Raw genomic sequence first — 25,373 nt, forward strand, 5'->3', positions numbered from 1 at the left:
CATCAGTATTCCTAATCCTATTTTGCCTAAATAGGCTGTTGTACGAACGATCCAAATTGAACCTCACCACACCAAACCAGTTTAATGAAGGATTCAGTTGTTTTATGAAAATCGCTTCTTTTACTCCCCTTTCAAACCATCTATGTTCTTTTGCTACGATTTTAACCTCATTGTCGTCAAATGAGTGGTTGCTAGCTTTTAGGTGCATATGTACTGCCGATTGAGGCCCACTAGTATTATCCCTGCGATGTTGATAGTCTTTTTTTGAGAATTTGTTTAGTCTCCCCAATGTACTGCTCTTTACAATTTTTATTCTTACAATGTATTGAATAAACTACATTACTTTGTTTTTCATTTGGCAGCCTATCTTTTGAATGCACTAATTTTTGCCATTAAATATTTATCGGTTTGAAATAAGTAGGAATTTTGTGTTGCCAAAGGACTCTTTGTAGTTTTTCAGAAACTCCTGCAATGTAAGGTACTGCTACTCCTCTCCTTTTTGTATTTTGAGAATTTTTGGTTTTATTCCCTATTCTTTCTTTCTGACATTTGTTGAATGACCACTGAGGGTACCCACAGTTTGTGAGTGCTCTCCTGATATGTTTTGACTCCTTTTCTCTACCTTCAACGCTTGTTGGTATTAGTTTAGCCCTATGCTGGAGGGTTCTGATAACTCCTAGTTTGTGTTGTAAAGGGTGGTTAGAATCGAAAAGTAAGTATTGGTCAGTGTGCGTAGCCTTCCTAAAGACTTCTGTTTTTAGCGCTCTGTCCTCCTTTATATTTACTTTACAATCCAAAAAGGCTAGTTGGTTGTCTTTAATGTCCTCACGAGTAAATTTAATGTTGATGTCTACAGGTCGTCACGTAGGGCATCGTCATCAACTCGAAAACAAGACTTCCTGAATATTCAGTGCGAGTCTTAGAACGTAAAATATAGCTATATGCGGAGGAACCTTTGTAAAATGCGCTCAGTAGAAGTAATTTGAAGTGATTCTACAAATGATGGACACAATTTGTCCGGAGGTGTCTGTTGTCCTTTAAGGTACATACATCCATTTTACCATCCATCACCTTAAGTGCTTATCGTCACAAGGGCTGCAAGTGGCCTGAAGACTCTCCTAGTTGATTTTGGATAACATTGTTGATACATAATCACACAGTTAGGAACATTTTCAAAATCGTCTACAAATGAATCTGGCTGATTATTGACTTGCAAGTAAACAAAACGACTAGGCTATGTTTTGTATGGATAATGGACAAGAATTGTGGAAAAATATGTGATAAAAGATGAAAAGTACTGAGGACAGGTGTAATTACACACACTCAGGAAATTGCAGGACTGCACAAAACAGCCCAGTGATATTCAAAAGTTGTCAACGTACCAATCAGTACCTCTCTAAAACGAAGGAAGGATCTCTCACATTATTCACAAATGAAAAGTTGCTTTTGAGAGGGGATGCTTTGAGTAAAACTCATGGGGTGTCTGTTGTCAGACATGTATGTCTTTGTTAAAAACAAACAATCAAGAGTGTGTTCTAAAAAGAAGTCATTGATAAATTGATAAAATACGTTTATTTGTAGTTTATTTTCTATTTTTATCTTTATTTATATATTTTAGACATACGGTAAAGTCTGGTTATATCGATATTCTGGGGAGTCAGAAAAAATATCGATATATCCGATCCTGCACCGAACTGCATTAAAAGTGGGTCTTTAATGGGTGATCTTTGATATGGCATGTAATTTTCTCCTTGAGTTCACGGATTGCGTATATAGCATGCTTTTGTACTGTAGTGAAGTGAAGAATAAACTTGCATTGCATTAAATAAAAACGTCATTTATTATTTTCATAACACACTCTTGCAATAGTAACTCTGAGTAGCACTCGACATTGTTCTATACACACGAGAGAAACCACGAACGCCAGCATGTACATACTGTATGAAAAACAGTGGATAAAGTATTCTGCGGCACTTCGAACTCTTTCGCGATGGCGGATTTGCTTCTTGTAGGTTTCTCCTCCACAGCCACTATTGCCTTGTACTTCGTTCCGAGGTCACAATTCTTACGTTTCCCCATGGTTGAAATTTGTGTTGAACAACTGTATACTGTATACGAAGACTACAGTATGTTTCAGATGCTATTGCAGCTCTGCCGCACAGTGCAAGCCACGAAAGCTGGTCACATGACCAACGGTGTGACCGATACAGATTTCGCTAATGGTGGTACTGTCTTGAAATCCTTCAGCAAATATTGATTCTGCTTAAACTGCTTTTGCATCGATATAAGCAGACCAAATTGGCTGGCGGGAGATGAAAAGTAACCGGATTATCGTAATAACTAGGTATCGTACTAACCGGAACTAATTATACATAAAAGACTAGAAATTTGCTGGGAAATGAAAATAGTATCGTAATAAGCAGTATTATCAATATAACCGATAGCGATATAACAAGACTTTACTGTATGTAGTTTCTATTTTTCATAGAACGAAGAAGGTACAGAAAGTGCTTAAAATTGAATGACTGCCTGTGTCTTTTGTGTTGTGCCACATTATTTGTTGTTTTGACTTCAAGATGGTGCCGCGAGTGGCTCCCTTCACAGCAGCTCCTGTATTTTGCTTTTCTACTTTTTTCTTTCCTTTCCTCTTCCTTTCATCACTTTTCTGTGAAATGTAAATTTCTCCACTGCGAGACCGACAAAGGGTAATCCAATCTAATCACTGTAAAAAAAGTGGCTAAAAAGGTTCAAGTTATCATTTTAAAAAATGAGTTGAGAACACTTTGGAAATCTGAATCAAAAATATGTTTAGGGCCACATGAAGCTATCGCGAATTAATTTTAAATTCACAACTGCACATAATCTACAGCTCTAAAATCCCATATTTGATTTTTCCCTCTACCTTTTCCACCCATATGTTTATTATTTGTCCATTTATCTTTTCTGGCCTCTATCCCATCTGTTTGTTTTTGTAATTGGTCGGGCTGTCTTTGTGAAACGTGCGTGGCCCGAGGGGATGTCCACTTCGATAATAGAGCACACTTTGACACATACGCGAAAAGTGTCACTCGGCACGTGTGTGTGTGTGTGTGTGTGTGTGTGTGTGTGTGTGTGTGTGTGTGTGTGTGTGTGTGTGTGTGTGTGTGTGCGTGCGTGCGTGCGTGCGTGTGTGCGTGTGCGGGCACCGAATGGTGCCACATTCACGTCTCAAGGAACATGTCCTCCGTGACGTAGAGTGAAACCAGCCCTTATTTCAAGCAGGGACTTGTCAGGGTGAGACTCTTGAATAAAGGACAACAGCGACACCGAACGGTCATTGGTAAAACTTCAGTTCGTCAAAGTCAATGTAAGTACAGAATTGTTTAAATACAAAATAAATAGTATTAATAATAATAATAATTTGCCAACCTATCAGACAAATAATAATAATAATAATAATAATAATACGTCTGTGTAAGCTCTCAGTTGTACCGGAGTGGTCCATCAATGAGAAGGTTTCTTCAGCCGTCATCTGTTTGTAAAGATGACGGCTGAAGAAACCTTCTCATCGAATTATTATTACTATTATTATTATTATTATACATTTCATTTTAAAAGTAATGCATAAATTGCAGTGGTTGACCATCTGGTCAACCACTGCTGGTCTAAAACTATCTGAATCACAGACCAATGTTAATTACATTTTGTCCATATATTCTTATTGAATAATTCCAAATTGTCTTTCAGCTTCCTGTCATTAATTTTCTTCTGTTGCGCTGCATCCAGATATGTGTTTTTGTATCTAAAGGATAACCGACGTCTCCGGACATGTTGTGTCCATAATTTGTAAAATGGCTTCAAATGACTTCTACTGAGCGTATTTTACAAAGATTCCACAGCATATAGATATATTTTACGTTTTAAGATATTCTTAATATTCAGGAAGTCTTGTTTTTGAGTTGGTGACGAGTCCGTACGTGCCGTCACTAAAGGAACGCCCCCTGACCTAAAAAAAGACACACTGTAGCAGTCCTTCCATCACGTCAATGTATTTTGTTGTATTGTTTGGTCTGAAAACCTTGTGTTGCACCCAAAAGCCGCCAGAAGAGCGTGTCCAAGCTCCATATAAGGAATTTATCAGCCGGTGGAAGCGGAGGTGGCCACTGGAGGTCGCCATTTTGTGTCTCTTTTCTAGTGATCCATTGTTGCCCCAATGTTGCCTCAAAATGGCATGGAATAAATTATTTAATCGATTGCAAACATGTATGCTTTCCTCTTCAGAACTATTTGAATCATATTCATAACTGGATGTGTAACAAGAAAGCATATTCTCCGAATCTGAAGCCATTGCTTCTCAAGCAATGCAAGATGTCTTGGCGTGACGCACAAACTGGGGGCGGGACTTTCTGAAAATGCCCAATTCGCAGCTCAATTTTTTGCAGATTTTGGACACTAAGTCATTTTTATTGGTGTTTTGCATTTGAATAAAAATATCATACTGCGTGTTTTGGGTATTTTAGATGCTATAAAACGTTTTTCTGATGTCAGTTAAGAAACAAAAAAGTGACGTCGGTTTCGCCTTTAAGCATTAAACCAATCACATTTCAGCCATCATCAGTTACCAGGGTCAGAAATCTACCTGGACATGTTCTCAATCAGTTCTGCAGGCCCTGTCGCATCAAATGTGTTATCAAACTGTTAGTATCACAGTTTCCACAAACTGTGATACTGTGATATATTGTGATACTATACGATAAAGTATACAATACTATGATTGGCTAGTGACTTGCCAATCATAGTATCACTGCCACTGTAGTGATAAGCGCATACTGGCCAAGGCACTGTATCTGTTGCGGGCCGCATAAGCAAATATATTGTGTTGATTTAAGAGCGGTTTTGTCAACCCACAATGGCTGAAGTAGGAGAAGAAATGGATTTGGTTGCAAATATACTGTTAAAGCCATTTTCAATACGGACGTTTCAAGAATAGATGGACATCATTAAGAAAGGTTGGACAGCTCTGAAGCTAGCAAAAATAGCAAATAATATTGCAATTTCATGAGGTTATCATGAATCCACACGTTAATAGTAAAAATTCGAACAGTTTAATGACAGTATTTCTTAAGTTTCTTCAAGTCAAAAGTTATTTCCTCGCTAATGGCACCCTTTAGTGGACGTGTAGTAAATCACACCACACTCGCAGCTGTGGATTGATTCAGATGTAGCACGACTGAAGGCCTAGGGTTGACATGCATGGTTCGCCACTGATTAATTGTTTCCGATTGGGGACTGTAGCTGTCCCTCAACTCAATGAAAAGCCAAGATGCTTCTCATTGAGTGCTTTGTTTGATAGGTTGGCAAAGGCTTTGTACTAAAATCTGGGCACCTATAATATCATCATGACCCTTTTTCAGTGGTTTCTAACACATTTTACGACTCAAACTATGGCGATGACTATGGGGATGCATATACAATAATTGATTTTGAAAAGTGGATGGAAATTCACTGGCACACTTAACTATAAGTAACATAATTAAAAGTGAAAGTGATATTAGTGTATAATCATATTACAAGTTTCATTATTACATGTTCTAAAGGGCAAACTTACTACATTATTGGCCTGGTATGATGATAGGGGCTTCTACAAGCCCTCTCGGAAAGTCTTGCCATTTTTCTCCAAAGCTCAAAGCACCTTTTGGTTGGTACAGTCAAAGCAGCATCAAATAAGCCAGCTACAGTTGAAGTGTGACAAGGATGGCGTGAGCATGCAGCACCCTTGCAAACTGCTCACACTGAACTCCGTTAAGGTGTAGTTCCATGGCTCATGAACTGTCACACTGGCAATCACATACACATCCATCGATGATAGATGAACAAAGAGAATATGCATTGATACGGAGTAAAAAATTGGCACATATTTCATACCTATTGTAAAGTTGTGTGCAGCAGGTAAGCGCATGTGGTGTGACTGTCACATTCGTGCTGTTGAATGTGCTGCTGAAGTCGTGTGGGCACTCCAGTTCAGGGATGTAAAGTGTGCCTGCAAGCACACACACACACACACACACACACACACACACACACACACACACACACACACACACACACACACACACACACACACACACGCACGCACGCACCCGCACACGCACGCACGCACGCACGCACACACACACACACACACACACACGCACATGCACACGCACACGCACACGCACACGCACACTCACACAAACACACACGCACACACAGAATACAGCCTCATTGAGTAAAAACGGATTTTACTAAGACAATAATACTGTGTAACCTTTTCCACCAGATTGATGAGGAAAGAAAATATAATTATAACAAAATACAGTAGTATGTATCAAACATTTTGATACACGCAGACTAAAAAAAAAGAAAAGACGTAGAGCATCTGGTCGTGAGTGGCAGACGGGTTGACAGTCTGCTTTTCTGATGAAACCTAAACCTGAGATGCCACGTGAGATGTACAGCACTGTTAACTCATTCACTGCCATTCAGGAATTTATTCGGGCACTGAAAATATGACGTAGGTCACAGGTGTCAAAGTCAAGGCCAAATCCGGCCCGCCACATCATTTTTTTCAGCCCGCCAAAGCAAATCAAACTTGTGAAATTCCAGAATGCTTGTTAAAATCCTAACCAAAATTTAATATTTTATGATTTAAACCACAATACCAGTCATTATTCTTCACTTCCCGTTCTTGACTTCCCATCAAATACCATCTCAAAACGCACCTATTTAAAATTGCATTTTCTGTGTAGCTCGATCTCTTGTTTCGATTTATAATTGTGTTTTATTTATTGTATTCTAAAATACAAAATAAAATGTATTATTATTATTATTACTTCAGATTTGCAAAGTAGTTATTCATTAATTTGTTGTGCGCTCTACAGTATATGTAATATGTGGAGGGGATTAAACATTCTAATGGCGTTCCCAAATTCATAACGGCCTTCGAAAGGAAACTACAATGTGGCCCGTGGCAAAAAATGACTTTGACACACCTGACGTAGAGCGACATTCCAGAATTTGTTCTAGTTTTGTTTTTTTTTCATGCTTGGGTGCCAATAAAGCACTGGCCATGGCTTCTGGCAATATTTTTTCTTTTCCACAAGGGGGCAGTATTTCCCTTTTCCCCATGTTAGCGCTTTGTTTTTCTTCCAGGTTCAGTTGTTGTTAAAGCCCAATATAAACCAATACATATGTATTGCATTGTATTTTGGACAGACACCCTCATGTCAAGCTCATATAACCCCAGACCCATAAAATTTAGGTATTAACTATTTTTTCCGTTGAAAAAAGAGTCTACGGTTTCTTACGCAACATTGAATGTTTATGCAGCCCTAAAACTCAATATTCTGTGGGACCTGGAATTCAAGTGACAATGACAAAAACCCTTCCACTGGAGTGGACACATTTTTTGCATGTGTCTGACAGTGACTGAGTTAAACGTAAAATGATCAAGGAAGATGAGTTCTTAAAATTTTGAGTGATTAAAATGAAGACGGTGGTGCAACATAAATTCTGCTTGTAGCCATAAACCACCAGAATGGATGGCAAGCTCTGACCAAGCGGTGTTGTCAAAAATTGTTGAGCATTGCTAACTGAACTCAGGGTGTAGGGGGTTGGTTGCTAGTATCATCCTGATGTACTCTCAGCTGTGTGTTTTAACAACAATGATTTCTCACGTCTTCTTGCTAAAATTGAGAAGCTGAGGTTACAGTACATAGGGTTGCTTGGAAGCAGGGAATGAACGAACATGGTGTTGCAACATGTCTAATCCGATGGCAATAAAGACTGCAGGAAAGGTGAAGCCAAGTTTGTCCGTGATGTAAATAAATACCAACGAGAACCGTAGCATATAGCACTCTCGTAGAAAATCCAGCCCGGGGCCTCAAAAATGCAGTATTCTGTTGTTTGTAGCACCAGGTTGGGCATTGGCGGTAGCGCTCGAGTGGTTTAGATCCTTATATGGCAAACATTTTTTTAAAAACTTTACTGTTTCTGTTCACATTGGTTTACTTTGAGTTCCACTCTTCCCCTCTCTCATATGGCGTCCCCCAGGGTTCTTCCTTGGGGCCCCTATCCCAAGTAAACATGACATTTCCTTCCACTGTGATGCAGATGACTGTCAAATCAATGCCCCGTTGAGCAAAAAGGGCGTTCTCTGCTGAAAGCTACTTTTCAACTGTCTGGGGGAAATTAAGGCATGGATGGCCCAAAATTTTGTGAATTTTAATGAAACGCAAAAAGAATTATGTCTGGTTCAGATGAAAACCAACTTTCATCAGTGCTGCATAAGTTTTTTTTCATTTCCCATAATTTGTCAGTAAAATATCATAGATGTTTGTTTTTATCTTTATTTCCATTACTATATTTTATTTGATGATAATACCGTCCACCCAATGCAGTTATTGGCTGTTATGCTCCAAAAATCTGACACAATCGCTAATCATAAGTAATGATAACTAATTAATTCAAAGAACAGACACGAACTGAACGGACAAATGGAACCCAGATTTATTCATATCTCCAGTCTAGTCATATTAATATGACATATGCGTGTGAATATTCATGCAAACGTGTCCCCGATAGGATGATTCAAATCCGACTGTAGGAAGTGATGGCGCATACCCGACAGTTTGTTTCTCACTTACCAAGAATCCTCGGTTGACATGTGTGGGATCATTAATGATATTAATTGTTAGTAAAGTGTGAACTATGAATCAAGCAAAGACAGTCACCTGCGACACAGGCCGTCACGAAACAGGAAACGCTCCCTGCGATCAGGGATCGGATGCCACAAGAGGAGATGTCGGTTTGTCTCTCCGGAGCCATTGACGCTGCAGTAAAAACAATATGATCATAGTTTCAATTTTTTTTCTTAAAGTAAGGAGTGATTTGTGGTCATGGAACTTACTTATCGCTGCTATTGACATGCCAAGCGAGGCCAAGTTGGAAAAGCCACATAGGGCGTATGTGGCGATGGTTTCAGAGTGGACCTGTGAAAAAGAAGGACATCATTGTGTTCTGTCTGTTCGGATTGTGTATCAACTCTAGCTGGGGTGATGGGCGTTTCCCTCCAGCCGGCACATCTGTTGTGCGTTTCCCCATCTAGCCTGTTTTTGAGGACTTTCTCGGTTCTTGTCGGATGATTGACATTGCTAGCTGTTGTCTTTAAAGTTTTGTTTTCTGGACCTGTCAATACCTTTCATTGTTGTTTTGTCACAGAGCTTTGTATTTTCATGATTCTTTTTTTAATCAATGCTGAATTGTGGTTTGGCATTATTGGACTTTTGATATTTCATGTGTGCATTTTCTGTGTCTTGCCTTTGTACGCGCTTTTATTTTATGTGTTTTCTTCCTGACTCCTCGTGACCAATGATTTCAGTTTGTACTTTGCCAAGTAATAAATATTTTCATCGCACTTTGTCTGGGGTCGCTTCAGTTGGTTTGGTTCAGAACCATGAAAATTATGTTCGATAGTTTCGGGCACAGGTGTCAAACTCAAGGCCCGGGGGCCTGAGTGATTCAAATGAAAATGCTCAGTATTAGGTTTGTGAAGGTCTTGCTGATCAGGATCAGAATCATAATTGTTGGCCAAGTACGTAGAACACACAAGGAATTTGTTTCCGGTAGAACACGCTACACAAATAACAAATAAGTACGGAGGACACTAATAAAGGCTAATCTAATCTTATCTAATTTCTTAATGTAAGTGGTACCTCTTAGAAACAACTGTGAGACAATGTATATCAGGGGTGTCAAAGTCATTTTTTGCCGCGGGCCACATTGTAGTTATGGTTTCCTCTCGAGGGCCGTTATGAATTTGGGGAATCCATTAGAATGTTTAAATCCCTTCAAATATTACATATAGAGCACACAGCAAATTAATGAATAACTCGTTTTCAAATCTGAAGTCAAGAATAATGACTTTTATTGTGGTTGACATCCAAAAATATGACATTTTGGCTCAGATTTTAGCAATCATCATGGAATTTAACAAGTTTGATTTGCTTTTGCGGGCCGAAAAAATGATGTGGCGGGCCGGATTTGGCCCGCGGGCCTTGACTTTGACACCGTGATGTATATCAAGCAGAAAGTGATTCAACTGAGTACAGATCTGGAGCTGCAATGATGTTCCACAGGGTTGTGCAAAATTGCAAAGAGGCACTGTACACTTTTATTTGGGTTACTGTTTACTGTTTTTTTTTTTTCCAAGATGGCGGCGCGTGCACACGCAGCGGCTCCTCTCTCTCCCGGCAAATTGGTTTTTTCGTGTTTATTGTGTTTGTCTTACTCGTGCAAATGTCCGTCTCCGTTGGCCTCGCTACACCCGAGGCGTACCTACTCCCGTGAGGTTCTGCTCGACATCGGCAGTTCATTTTTAAAACCTAAACCAGCTGAAGCAGAAGTGCTACGCAAGCATGGATTGCTCAGGGAGTCGGCTCATCCATTGAGCCCCACTCTTCCACCGACCCCCACTCCTGCACCCAACCCAGAGTGGAGGCGCCACAAGCGCTGTATGAGGAAACAAAAGAGGGGAAAGCGTGGAGGTATTCGCATTAGGCTCGCGGCTAGCCGCCACCGGCCTTGCATTCCTACCATCACGCTGGCTAACGTGCGCTCGCTGGACAATAAAATGGACTACATCAGACTTCTCCGCTCAACTTCCAAGACCGTGGGTGAGTGTTGTGCCTTTGTGTTTGTGGAAACATGGCTGACCGACAGCATACCGGACAGTGCCATCCAGCTAGCCCAGCTAACTAGCTTCCGGGCAGACAGAGCGCTCGTCGAGGGGGGGAAGACTCGCGGCGGGGGACTCTGTGTTTACATCAGTGATGCCTGGTGCCGCAACGCTGTTGTGGTATGCAAACACTGTTCGCCACTGATGGAACTTATGGTCATAAAATGTCAGCCATTCTACCTGCCGAGGGAATTTAGTGCCATACTGCTGGTAGCAGTTTACATCCCCCCGAGCTCAATTAACAACAGGAGCGCGGCATTGAATGAACTCTACCAGCACATCAGCGAGCAACAGACAGCCCACCCAGATGCTTTCCTTATCCTGGCTGGCGATTTCAACCACGCCAACCCGAAAAGTGTTTTTCCACATCTCCATGGACACATTAACTTTCCGACGAGAGGTAACAACATTCTGGACAATGTTTTCACCACACACAAAGGAGCCTACAAAGCCTACCCCCTCCCCCACCTAGGAGCTTCGGACCACTCCACTATCATGTTAATGCCCGCATATAGGCCTCTTGTCAAAGTCGTCAAACCAGTCAAGAAGCAGATAAGGGTGTGGCCTGATGGGTCGTCAGAGGCACTCAAAGACTGCTTCTCCAACACTGACTGGAACATGTTCAGACAAGCGGCCACCTACAACAACAACACCGACCTGCAAGAGTACACAGACTCTGTTACCTCCTACATGAGGAAGTGCATGGATGACGTGACTGTCACCAGATCTGTCACCATCCTGGCCAACCAGAAGCCATGGCTGACGGGTGAAGTCCACAGGCTCCTCAGGGCTCGGAACGCTGCCTACAAAGCTGGCGATGAGCTGGGCCTGAGGACAGCCAGGGCCAACCTGTCACGTGGCATCAGGATGGCCAAGAGACAGCACTCCAGGAGGATCGCCAACCACTTCAAAGACAGCAGTGACACCAGGAACCTGTGGCGTGGGATACAGACCATCACAGACTACAAGCCCACTCCACAGACCTGCGAGAACTCCACCACTCTGCTGAACCAGCTGAACGACTTCTTCGCCCGCTTTGAGGCAGACAACAGCACTCCAGCACAGAAGACCCCACCACCTCCCGGCGAACAGGTGCTGACACTGTCCCAGGACAGCGTGAGGCGATCCCTCAGAGGGACCAACGCACGAAAAGCCCCGGGTCCCGACGGCATTCCTGGCCGTGTTCTGAGAGACTGCGCTGTGGAGCTCACAGATGTCTTCACGGACATCTTCAACACCTCCCTGAGCCAGGCTGTTGTGCCCACGTGCCTCAAAGCCACCACCATTATCCCGGTCCCGAAGAAGTCGTCCCCCACCTGCCACAATGACTACCGCCCGGTCGCACTCACTCCCATCCTCATGAAGTGCTTCGAGCGGCTAGTTATGAACCACATCAAGGCTGCCCTCCCCCCCACCCATGACCCCTTCCAATTTGCATATCGGCCCAACCGCTCGACCGATGATGCCATCTCCACTGCTCTCCACACAGCGCTCACCCACCTGGAGACCAGAGACTCCTACGTCAGAATGCTGTTCATCGACTTCAGCTCAGCATTCAACACAATCATCCCCCAACAGCTTACCAATAAACTGAGCAAACTGGGGATCAGCACCTCCCTGTGCAACTGGCTGCTGGACTTCCTGACGGGGAGACCACAGGCAGTCAGAGTTGGCGACAACACTTCCAGCACCATCACGCTGAACACAGGGGCCCCCCAGGGGTGTGTGCTGAGCCCCCTCCTCTTCACTCTGCTCACGCACGACTGCTCACCATCATCACCCAGCTCCAACCTCTTCATAAAGTTTGCGGATGACACGACTGTGGTGGGCCTCATCAACAACGACGAGGAGACAGCCTACAGGGACGAGGTCAGCCGCCTGGCCACGTGGTGCAAGGACAACAATCTCCGTCTGAATGTGGAGAAGACGAAGGAGATTGTTGTGGACTTCAGGAGAGTGCGCCCCCAGCATGCTCCACTAACCATCGACGGTGCTGCAGTGGAGAGAGTGAGCAGCACCAAGTTCCTGGGAGTGCACATATCCGATGACCTGTCCTGGAGCCACAACACGGCATCAATGGCCAAGAGAGCCCACCAGCGCCTGTACTTCCTCCGCAAGCTCAAAAGAGTTGGAGCCCCGACCCCCATCACGACCTCCTTCTACCGCGGTACCATAGAGAGCATCCTGACCAGCTGTATCACTGTGTGGTACGGCGCCTGCACCGTGTCCTGCCGTAAGACTCTGCAGCGCATCGTGAGGACAGCTGAGAAGATCATCGGTGTCTCTCTCCCCCCCCTTCAGGACATCTACAACACCCGCCTCACCCGCAGAGCCATCCGGATCGCTGGCGATCCCACCCACCCCTCCCACAGCCTCTTCAGCCTGCTGCCATCGGGTCGGAGACTGCGGAGTCTCCGAGCCAAGACCAGCAGGCTCAAGGACAGTTTCTGCCACCAGGCAGTCCGGAGACTCAACTCCCTCCCAGCCCTGCCCAGCCTGCCCCTTCCCACTGCCACACTTATCGAACTCTGAGTACACGCTACATGCTGTACGATCATCCTGAACTCTATTTTTTTTGTTATTTCTCATTAGACAAGACCTCACTTCAACCCTTTCTAGTTGTTTGTTTTGCAATTACGACATTACGTCACTTTATGTACGTCACTTCCTCACTTTACATATGTCACTACCTCACTTTACATACGTCACTACCTCACTTTCCATACGACACTACCTCACTTTACATACAGAAATTACATGTATTGTCTGTTGTCAATTGTATGTCTTTTTAGCCACGTTATAAGTGCCTTGCATGTCTTGCACGCTGGGTCCGAGAGGACATTAATTTCATCTGTGCTGTATGTCATGCATATTAGCATATTTGACAATAAAGCTGACTTTGACTTTGACTTAGAGAGTTAATGGCTAGGGTTAAAAAGCTGTTTAAATGTCTGCTGGATTTGGTGCACATGGCTGGAAAAGGTGGTGGCCAGGGTGGGGAGGATTATTTCAATCATGTGTATTGCAACTGAGAGAGATGGAGAACAGGCAGTATGGCGGCCAACCTTGGCCCATTTGAGACAGGGCAGCACAGAGAGGGATTTTTTAGGGGGGGAGCAAATAAAAAAAATTAAAAAACACCCTTACAGAAATGTATTGTTTTACGTTGTTGATGTACTCCGGCCCGCCAGCCTTGCGCTTCTTAATCAACATCGACAGCTTCCGATAGGCGACAAACTCATTGAGGAAGGTCTTAGTGCCCACCAACTCGGCCACCACGAAGCTGTCCTCCCACGAAACTCCCATGATGAACGCCAAAGGCATGAAGATATACGAGCAAATCAGCTGGAAGGTGGCGAGAAGAGTGATTGAGTGATTTGAATTGACATGGAGTATACTGTACATACGATCATTTGAGAAAAAAAAAGTTTACCGAGAAGCTGAGCTGCGGGTAGTCAAACATGCCCCCCAGCCAGGAGATGGCGGCGTCAAAGAAAGCCAACAGAGCTAAGAAGGACAAAAGGTTGACAATCACATTGGCCACCATACTCGCTGCAAAGATGGCCCCTCGCGACGCTGCCTCTAGCATGTTGGCACATTCCCTGAAAGAAACAGTGAATAGTTTAATCCCTTCCACATATTACATATAGAGCGCACAACTAATCATTGAATAACTAGTTTTCAAATTTGAAGTAAAAATAATGACTGTTATTGTGGTTTACATATGACAAATTTTGATTCAGACATAAGCAAGCATCTTGGAATTTCACAAGTTTGGTTTGTGGACCGAATAAAATCATGTGACGGGCCAGATTTGGCCCCCGGGCCTCGACTTTGACACCCGCATTTTATATCACCTTATCTGTTCAAAAATGAATTGTGACTATTATAGGGTCCCACGTAGTCTTTTGGACTCTCACTTGACATATTCAATAAGGTATAATAAATAGATCATGACGAGTTTGCTGGAGCGTCAGAAAAAGCACGATATACCCTTTGATTTTGCAATCAATCGATTTTGTCTTTGGCGTCTCCGTTTCTGGCCAGAACATTTTCGAGATGGCCAAAGAGGCAGGAGCTGACATCAATGATGCGGTCATCAAGTGCGTAGCTTCCACCTTGCACAGAAAAAAAACTCCTTCACAGCCCCGCAATCACATTTTTGATTACCGGTAAGCACAAATAAATATAAAGATATAAGCATTTACATACGTTCACAGTGCGTCATTATCGTCAGCGTTTTTGTTTTTTCAAGGTGCTCTATTACTTTTAATGAAGGAAGATTTTAATAGCTGTGTAAGATATTAAAAAAAAAAAATAATAATAATTTGGGCAATTTAGAGGGCCAGAAAGGGTATAAATAAATAAATTAAGACGAATTCTACTTAACCTAAGTGATAATTATATAATCATAATTGAAAATGAAAAATAATTGAATGATATTTGGAACACTTTTGCATTAATTACAATTTATAATAAACTCAAAAGTCAGTCAAAAACTGTACAGTGATACCTTGGCTTATGAACTTAATTGGTCCCCAGACAGAGTGTGTAAGGCGACAAGTGTGTATCCCAAATATTAATTCCCCAAAGGAAACCATTAAAATGAGAACAATCCGTTCCCAGATGCCCATTAAACATAATTTTCTACTTTCTAATTTCCCAAGCCTTAAAACTACACAAACTAGACCTTATTTTATGTATAATAAATGTGCTATGGTATTATAATTAAAGAAATAAAGTGTACTTTATAATAAAGTCGTTTTATTTTGTGATGGTCGTTGATGGTCGTTGATGGATTGATGGAATGTAGTGGCAGGTTTCATCAGCATTAAACACTTGATGAGGAACGTAACCTTCTTTTTTCACCATCATGAGGAATGATCCCTTGTAGGTGGTTTCTCTGCGATAATTTTATCGAGTTCCTCATCAATTGTGTTGTGTTTAGCTGGGTTGATAGCTTTTTGCATCAAGTGTACAGATGGCTTGTGCGAGTTGTTTGTGGAGCCTGATTGATGGGATATTTTAACCTTGCAGTCTACACTCTGCCTTTGGACAAATCAAAGTTGAAACTCTCTCACTGTCGTCTGCCTGTCTTTTTAATGTTTAAACCACCTCTCCCCACTGCTGCGTTCTTGACCAATCACGTGGCTTTAACTGAAGACTGGAGACAGCCTACAGGGACGAGGTCAGCCGCCTGGCCACGTGGTGCAAGGACAACAATCTCCGTCTGAATGTGGAGAAGACGAAGGAGATTGTTGTGGACTTCAGGAGAGTGCGCCCCCAGCATGCTCCACTAACCATCGACGGTGCTGCAGTGGAGAGAGTGAGCAGCACCAAGTTCCTGGGAGTGCACATATCCGATGACCTGTCCTGGAGCCACAACACGGCATCAATGGCCAAGAGAGCCCACCAGCGCCTTTACTTCCTCCGCAAGCTCAAAAGAGTTGGAGCCCCGACCCCCATCACGACCTCCTTCTACCGCGGTACCATAGAGAGCATCCTGACCAGCTGTATCACTGTGTGGTACGGCGCCTGCACCGTGTCCTGCCGTAAGACTCTGCAGCGCATCGTGAGGACAGCTGAGAAGATCATCGGTGTCTCTCTCCCCCCCCTTCAGGACATCTACAACACCCGCCTCACCCGCAGAGCCATCCGGATCGCTGGCGATCCCACCCACCCCTCCCACAGCCTCTTCAGCCTGCTGCCATCGGGTCGGAGACTGCGGAGTCTCCGAGCCAAGACCAGCAGGCTCAAGGACAGTTTCTGCCACCAGGCAGTCCGGAGACTCAACTCCCTCCCAGCCCTGCCCAGCCTGCCCCTTCCCACTGCCACACTTATCGAACTCTGAGTACACGCTACATGCTGTACGATCATCCTGAACTCTATTTTTTTTGTTATTTCTCATTAGACAAGACCTCACTTCAACCCTTTCTAGTTGTTTGTTTTGCAATTACGACATTACGTCACTTTATGTACGTCACTTCCTCACTTTACATATGTCACTACCTCACTTTACATACGTCACTACCTCACTTTCCATACGACACTACCTCACTTTACATACAGAAATTACATGTATTGTCTGTTGTCAATTGTATGTCTTTTTAGCCACGTTATAAGTGCCTTGCATGTCTTGCACGCTGGGTCCGAGAGGACATTAATTTCATCTGTGCTGTATGTCATGCATATTAGCATATTTGACAATAAAGCTGACTTTGACTTTGACTTAGAGAGTTAATGGCTAGGGTTAAAAAGCTGTTTAAATGTCTGCTGGATTTGGTGCACATGGCTGGAAAAGGTGGTGGCCAGGGTGGGGAGGATTATTTCAATCATGTGTATTGCAACTGAGAGAGATGGAGAACAGGCAGTATGGCGGCCAACCTTGGCCCATTTGAGACAGGGCAGCACAGAGAGGGATTTTTTAGGGGGGGAGCAAATAAAAAAAATTAAAAAACACCCTTACAGAAATGTATTGTTTTACGTTGTTGATGTACTCCGGCCCGCCAGCCTTGCGCTTCTTAATCAACATCGACAGCTTCCGATAGGCGACAAACTCATTGAGGAAGGTCTTAGTGCCCACCAACTCGGCCACCACGAAGCTGTCCTCCCACGAAACTCCCATAATGAACGCCAAAGGCATGAAGATATACGAGCAAATCAGCTGGAAGGTGGCGAGAAGAGTGATTGAGTGATTTGAATTGACATGGAGTATACTGTACATACGATCATTTGAGAAAAAAAAAGTTTACCGAGAAGCTGAGCTGCGGGTAGTCAAACATGCCCCCCAGCCAGGAGATGGCGGCGTCAAAGAAAGCCAACAGAGCTAAGAAGGACAAAAGGTTGACAATCACATTGGCCACCATACTCGCTGCAAAGATGGCCCCTCGCGACGCTGCCTCTAGCATGTTGGCACATTCCCTGAAAGAAACAGTGAATAGTTTAATCCCTTCCACATATTACATATAGAGCGCACAACTAATCATTGAATAACTAGTTTTCAAATTTGAAGTAAAAATAATGACTGTTATTGTGGTTTACATATGACAAATTTTGATTCAGACATAAGCAAGCATCTTGGAATTTCACAAGTTTGGTTTGTGGACCGAATAAAATCATGTGACGGGCCAGATTTGGCCCCCGGGCCTCGACTTTGACACCCGCATTTTATATCACCTTATCTGTTCAAAAATGAATTGTGACTATTATAGGGTCCCACGTAGTCTTTTGGACTCTCACTTGACATATTCAATAAGGTATAATAAATAGATCATGACGAGTTTGCTGGAGCGTCAGAAAAAGCACGATATACCCTTTGATTTTGCAATCAATCGATTTTGTCTTTGGCGTCTCCGTTTCTGGCCAGAACATTTTCGAGATGGCCAAAGAGGCAGGAGCTGACATCAATGATGCGGTCATCAAGTGCGTAGCTTCCACCTTGCACAGAAAAAAACTCCTTCACAGCCCCGCAATCACATTTTTGATTACCGGTAAGCACAAATAAATATAAAGATATAAGCATTTACATACGTTCACAGTGCGTCATTATCGTCAGCGTTTTTGTTTTTTCAAGGTGCTCTATTACTTTTAATGAAGGAAGATTTTAATAGCTGTGTAAGATATTAAAAAAAATAATAATAATAATTTGGGCAATTTAGAGGGCCAGAAAGGGTATAAATAAATAAATTAAGACGAATTCTACTTAACCTAAGTGATAATTATATAATCATAATTGAAAATGAAAAATAATTGAATGATATTTGGAACACTTTTGCATTAATTACAATTTATAATAAACTCAAAAGTCAGTCAAAAACTGTACAGTGATACCTTGGCTTATGAACTTAATTGGTCCCCAGACAGAGTGTGTAAGGCGACAAGTGTGTATCCCAAATATTAATTCCCCAAAGGAAACCATTAAAATGAGAACAATCCGTTCCCAGATGCCCATTAAACATAATTTTCTACTTTCTAATTTCCCAAGCCTTAAAACTACACAAACTAGACCTTATTTTATGTATAATAAATGTGCTATGGTATTATAATTAAAGAAATAAAGTGTACTTTATAATAAAGTCGTTTTATTTTGTGATGGTCGTTGATGGTCGTTGATGGATTGATGGAATGTAGTGGCAGGTTTCATCAGCATTAAACACTTGATGAGGAACGTAACCTTCTTTTTTCACCATCATGAGGAATGATCCCTTGTAGGTGGTTTCTCTGCGATAATTTTATCGAGTTCCTCATCAATTGTGTTGTGTTTAGCTGGGTTGATAGCTTTTTGCATCAAGTGTACAGATGGCTTGTGCGAGTTGTTTGTGGAGCCTGATTGATGGGATATTTTAACCTTGCAGTCTACACTCTGCCTTTGGACAAATCAAAGTTGAAACTCTCTCACTGTCGTCTGCCTGTCTTTTTAATGTTTAAACCACCTCTCCCCACTGCTGCATTCTTGACCAATCACGTGGCTTTAACTGAAGACTGGGGGCGGGGAATAGAGGACAAAAACAGTTGGCTGCCATTTTGTTTAGAACGGGCTTGTGTGTGAACGACACATCACTCATTCAGGCAGCTCCGCTTACGAAAAAAGTTCGTATGCCAAGGTAAAGTTCGTATGCCAAGGCAAAATGTTCATTAATTTTACGTAAACCAAAACGTTCATAAGCTAGAGGGTTCGTAAACCGAGGTATCACTGTTTATATATTTCTGTATTTTGCAGGTGAATTGTTAAAATTCCATTTGGAGTCATAAAATAAATAATTCTGGAATGATTAACCTTGCAAGTGTCCTTAATGAGTGCATATTGTTGTTTTAAGTGTTTTCTTTTCTTCCTCATGTGTGCATTCCATGATCTTCCTCACCCCCAAGGAGATGAAAACTCCCAAGAGGGTGCCGGCGATGCTGGCGAAGCCTCCCGTCATCACGGCATGGATCTCGGATAGGGTGAGCTCACGGATATAGGGTCGAATCAAGATGGGGGTTTCTGTCTGAAACAACGATTAGACATGAGGAGGGGGAGGAAGTGGGGATTTGGTGTTGGCATATTGTTGTCATGGCGACACACCTGCCCCAAGAAGATATTTGCAGCTGCGGCCATCGATTCGACCGCAGACGTTCCCATGGTAACCTCCATGATGAAGCCGATCTGTCGACAGGAAACAATCTTGGGTGTTGGTCACTGACTGTGCTTTCTTTTCCAAACTCATTGTCCAGTACAACTTCTTTCTCACCTTGCAAATGAGCCACTGCATGAAGCCCAGGTGGTAGAGCATAGAGATGACAGTGCTCAGAAAAATCAAGATTGGCATCACCTGCGTGCAAAATACCACAACGTGACTTTTATCACCTTGTATGAATAAAAGTCATAACGCACTGACCTTGAAGATGAAGTGCGACTCGTTATCATCCCCAAAGACAAAACGAGAACCAACGTCTGTGTAGGATATTAAGATCTTAAGAAGAGGGCAGTTAGTCAGACTTTTGTTCAGTCACAAACTCAAATATGAAATGCATTGTACCAATCAAAGATTGGAAACACTGGAGGCGATTTAACTCTTTCATTGCCAGACTATGTGCAAAAATGTCTCCACTCCTGTGCCAGGGTTTTTGTCATTGTCACTCGAATTCCAGGACTCACAGAATATTGAGTTTTAGGACTACATCAACATTCAATGCAGCGTGAGAAACCTTATACTCTATTTTTCATCAGACAAAAAGAGTTAATTCCTAAGTTATATGCATCTGGAGGTATCTGGGTCGCTGTACAAAATACAATACATACATACATACTGATTTCTATAGAGCTTTAACAACAGCTGAAGCTGGAACAAAGCACTAACATGGAAAATGGGGAAATGCTGCCCCCTTGTGCAAAAGAAAAAAACATTGCCAGAGGCCATGTGGGTCTGCTGTGTTTTTTGAAAAGAGGCAGACTGTGATGACACAACACATGTTTTCTATTTGTTCATTAAACCTGTTAAACCACACAAAGAAACATAGGCATGTGTGTGAGTGCGTGCGTGCGTGTTGATACCTCAACATGTTTGCCGAGCCAGTTCAGGGCTTGAAACCCAAAGGAGGTCCTAAGAACAAGAAACCCAAAGGCAAACTGCAGCCCAAGTCCACAGAGCAACACTTGCCAGGACCACTAAAACATATTCAGACAATATGTTTATTTGAGGCACATAGCTCTTGAGTGGGCTATTTTTTTGCTGTTGTTAATTTGGAGGTGCAATTTAAAGGTCTAGGAGTACAATCAAAACCTTAGCTATTAATTTCATTTTTATTTCTATGGTAATCATGACATCTTCTGGTAAAAAAGCCTTTTATTCAATATGAAAATGTATATTCATTGTTGATCAAATCTTTCTGAGTATTTGTTTTGCAAATGCGTTATACTAAATTAAAAACCGGTCTAAATTAAAGGAAGGTGGGTTTAGAAGTTTCTTAATTGTTTTCCTCCATTATTCTGTATTTTATATTCTATATTCTATATTCTATATATTCTATATTATATATATATATATATATATATATATATATATATACACTGTATACTGTGTACATACATCTATACATACATGCATACATGCATACGTACGTACATATTTATTTACGCATGTATGTATGTATGTATGTATGTATGTATGTATGTATGTATGTATGTATGTATGTATGTATGTATGTATGTATGCATGTATGTATTTATTTATGTATGTATGTATTTATTTATTTATTTGTTTGTTGTCTGGTCCCATCTAGAAAATTCCGTTTGGGTGCGTATGCGTGCATGTGTGTAAGGACAAGACCTACATTGAAAGGATGCTTGGAGAAAACCATCATGAGAAAGATGAGGAGCAGCAACCCGAAGAATGAGACCAGTTGTCTTTCTCCTCGTTTAGCTGTGTCCAGTCCTAGCCAGCAAACAAGGCCCACCAGCGTACACGCGTAAATCAGCCTGCAAAGGAGAATCCGAAAATCAGAAAATCAACAGTTGTTTGATTGCGCGCGCACCATCAATTGCACTACTGGGCAGAAAAAGGACACAGGAGGTCTTCAAACACACATGGGGTCCTTTCAAAAACAACACTTGGAAAGAATGAATTGACCAAATAAATCACTAGACTGATTTTTTTCTCCTCAGAGCACCATTTGCTAAAGAATCAAATTTGATTTTGTTGTTGTCATCTGCTTGTGGTAATATTTTGCTGGACAGTCAGCATGTCATTTCTCACCATTTGATCCGAATCCAGTGTCTGGTGATGAGCTCCCTGAGAGGAAGAAGACCCTCCCATATCCGGTCGCCATAGCGCTCCATCATCCAATCCCAAACGACAAAGAAGAGCACGAGTAAGGAAATGACCAGCATGTCATGAGCACGATGGAAGTTCAGTACGCAGGCCACGATCACTGCGACAGCCCAACCTGGAACATGTAATAAGCTAATACTGTACTAGCGTTCTTCCGGCTGGAGCGCACAAAAACACTTGGGTAAAAATAACCCAAGTTGGTTTTCTTTTTAATCCAATTGATGGATTATTCTAGCACCATCCGAAATATATTTACCCAAATAGTTTGACCAACTACATATATTGGGTCAAATAACTAAAATTTCAAATCGCATAAATATTTGGTGTTTAGTAATCCTGCCAAATGCTTAATTATGGTAACAAATGTGTAAATTCATTTGAATGAATTACAGTAAAATCTCTAAGAAATATAATTGCATTACATTACTTACAACTAAATAACTGCTAAACTTTTTTTTTCTAATTTCTTCCCTCTAAATTATTCTGCTGTAAATTTCAAATTGCTCCATTGTGACTCAAATAAATCAGAATCAGAATCAGAAAACCTTTATTCGTCCCACAATGGGGAAATTTGCAGTCCACAGCAGCAATTTGAAAGGATGTTGGAGTGGGGGGTGAAAGGATGGAAAACAAGATATTCTAAGCATAACAAAAATAAATATGTCAACTGTCAACTGTATTTGTATCTCATCTTAACCAAAATATTTGCCAGGTTTGGTCTCTCAAAGTACGCATTATGCAATAAACAACAATCTTCAATTAAAATTTGATGTAAACTGTTTAGACATAGATATCACTAAGTTATGGAATATGTCTGTGCAAGCGCTCAGTCGTACAGGAGTGGTCCATCGATGAAAAGGTTTCTTCAGCCGTCATCTGTAAATGACGGCTGAAGAAACCTTTTCATCGATAAGTTATGGAATGAGGGTCTGATTTTTTTCATTCTGTATCTAACTATAACAAATACTAAAACCCAAAGCGAGCATGAACACCTGCAAAATCTATTTGTGGCTGTTCTAAATCATTTCAATGTGAGGTTTTGCTAACATACAGCACGTTAGCATTGTGTATGCTAGCATCCATGACACATAGATGTCAATTGCGCTAAATTTACACTACAAAATTAAACAAAAACAAAATAAAAAAAACGAATCACCTGGTTAACGACTAAGCCAATTGGCTGGCAAATCAGCCGAGAAGCTATCAAAATAAACCCAATCTAGGTAGCAGGCAAGCTCAAACATTAACACAGGCATTGTGAACACTTGGGCCAATGAACAAGCAACAAGCATTTAGGGCAGGGATGTCAAATTCATTTTAAAGTGACAGTTTGCTAAGGGCAATTATGAATTTTGTAAAACCAAATAAATGTTTACACACCTCCACATATAGAATTCACAGTTCACAACAAATGGATAAATAACCAGTTTTGCCGTCAGAAGTCAAGAAAAATGACTGCGAATGTGGATTACATATGACAATTTCCAACTTCAGTTCAAACTTTTCTTAAGCACCATGAAACTTGACATGTTTGATTTGCTTTTTCGGGCCACATAAAATGATATGGCAGACTAGATCTGGCCACCCCCGGGCTTGACTTGTGATTTGGCGCTTGACACATGTGATTTATTGTCTACCTTGAGAGATCCAGGGCCTTCGGGCGACCCCATTAAAACAGAGTTAACATCATTTTAGACTCTCAAGGAATATTTTAACAGAGATCACTCACATGTGACAGCAAGCAACTTTAGAAGCAGTTCCAATGTGTCTTTGTGTTGGACGCAAACGTGTTTCAACAATGCTACTTTACTCATCAGCACTCTGCACACATGAAGAGAGAATCAAAAATTAGGTAAAAAATATGTGTAGATGGATAGACAGACAGACAGAGACACAGACAGACTAGATAGACAGACTAGATAGATAGATAGATAGATAGATAGATAGATAGATAGATAGATAGATAGATAGATAGATAGATAGATAGATAGATAGATAGATAGATAGATAGATAGATAGATAGATAGATAGATAGATAGATAGATAGATAGATAGATAGATAGATAGATAGATAGATAGATATGAAATTAAATACATATACATGAAGAAAAGAACCCACAAACTGAAGTTATGGTGGTTGGACTTTTTCTCAGCATCTTCATCAATGTTGGAGTCCATGTCGATGTATACTTCCTCCTGTCGCACAAACACGCACGCGCGCACGCACGCGCGCACGCACGCACGCGCGCACGCACGCACGCACGCACGCTCGCGCACACACACACACACACACACACACACACACACACACACACACACACACACACACACACACACACACACACACACACACGCATACAGCCTCAAGACAATGCATTAAAAACTTTAAACGATCTTTGTTTGCACAAAATTCCGGCTTGTGTGTTGACACTTGAGACAAACGCAACGCGTCTCATATCAGCAAGAAAATTGCACAAAAAGTCGCACATTTGAAGAGAAAAGTATTATTTTGTGAAAATCGAGATTTGTGTTTTGAGAAAAGGGGGCAAAGATGTGAGAAGAGAAAAGTTACTTTAGATACATGTTCTATATGTATACTTATATGTAGCCCACATATAATTTGATTAGCAATAACAATTTCATTACATTGTTAGCATCAACAAGAGGTTTATTCAAAAGAAAAAAAATAATCACACCCTAGTAGTGTTAAGGAAATATATATATTTTCAGGGCGCAGAAAAAATGCATTTTGAGAGAAGCCAAAAGTTGTCCATATGTCCGGGAAAACCTGACATATGTTGTGAAGATGCAGTTCGTAAATCTTCTTTAACAGAAAATAAGCTGTAACTTTAAGACACACAAAATACATGTTCAAGAAGAAACCATGTACATGTATTGACAATCCAGACAAAAACTGTACATTTTTAGAGAAGACACAATCATACTTTGGAGAAAGTAAGGATAACGTTGTTCCTACCTGGGCCTCAAAGGCTCTGTTGTGTTTCCCGCTTTTGTGTCTCGCAATCATCTCCATCGTATTTGTACCCTACTTTAAAAACACTGGCAGCACAGGGGCATCGATACGATAGCTTTCTCCATTCATCTGTTCCACCCTCATCACACTCGGTCGCTTACGTTCCACCTCCTGAACTGTCATCATTGACCGCAAGATGGCAGTGTCACATCATTTCGCATTCGTTTTCAATCGCCGTGCCAACGAGTTTTTTTTTTTGCCGTGCCAACGAGTTCACGTCCCCTCATCCAAGACTATGACGTCACTAAAGACACTTCATTAGTTACTAAGAATAACA

The 25,373-nt window shown here is 41.7% G+C and overlaps 1 protein-coding gene across 1 annotated transcript; it reads right to left on the reverse strand.

Annotated features, from left to right (window-relative positions):
* Positions 1–3,562: 3,562 nt before the first annotated feature.
* On the reverse strand, positions 3,563–25,373 carry LOC148899127 (solute carrier family 28 member 3-like). The gene is made up of 17 exons (XM_088994166.1): positions 25,040–25,373; positions 24,182–24,258; positions 23,792–23,883; positions 21,988–22,177; positions 21,566–21,710; positions 20,787–20,900; positions 20,131–20,205; positions 19,984–20,064; positions 19,818–19,898; positions 19,615–19,740; positions 18,066–18,190; positions 17,506–17,674; positions 17,220–17,417; positions 8,927–9,008; positions 8,751–8,849; positions 5,905–6,019; positions 3,563–5,816 (listed from the first exon to the last, which is right to left on the reverse strand). The coding sequence occupies exons 1-17, from the start codon at positions 25,094–25,096 to the stop codon at positions 5,699–5,701; spliced, it is 1,944 nt and encodes a 647-aa protein (XP_088850292.1). The 5' UTR covers positions 25,097–25,373; the 3' UTR covers positions 3,563–5,698.

The sequence above is a fragment of the Hippocampus bargibanti genome, linkage group LG04 (genome assembly GCF_051943395.1).
Source record: "Hippocampus bargibanti isolate YZ-2025 linkage group LG04, ASM5194339v1, whole genome shotgun sequence".
Lineage (NCBI taxonomy): Eukaryota > Metazoa > Chordata > Actinopteri > Syngnathiformes > Syngnathidae > Hippocampus > Hippocampus bargibanti.

Bases quoted from the DNA above. Each gene is read 5' to 3' on its own strand.
- LOC148899127 (XM_088994166.1), bottom strand. From the start codon at position 25,096: ATGGAGATGATTGCGAGACACAAAAGCGGGAAACACAACAGAGCCTTT. The intron at 17,418-17,505 runs GTAAACTTTTTT...GCCACCTTCCAG, and splicing joins ACCCGCAGCTCAGCTTCTCG to CTGATTTGCTCGTATATCTT. The intron at 5,817-5,904 runs GTATGAAATATG...TGTGATTGCCAG, and splicing joins TGCACACAACTTTACAATAG to TGTGACAGTTCATGAGCCAT.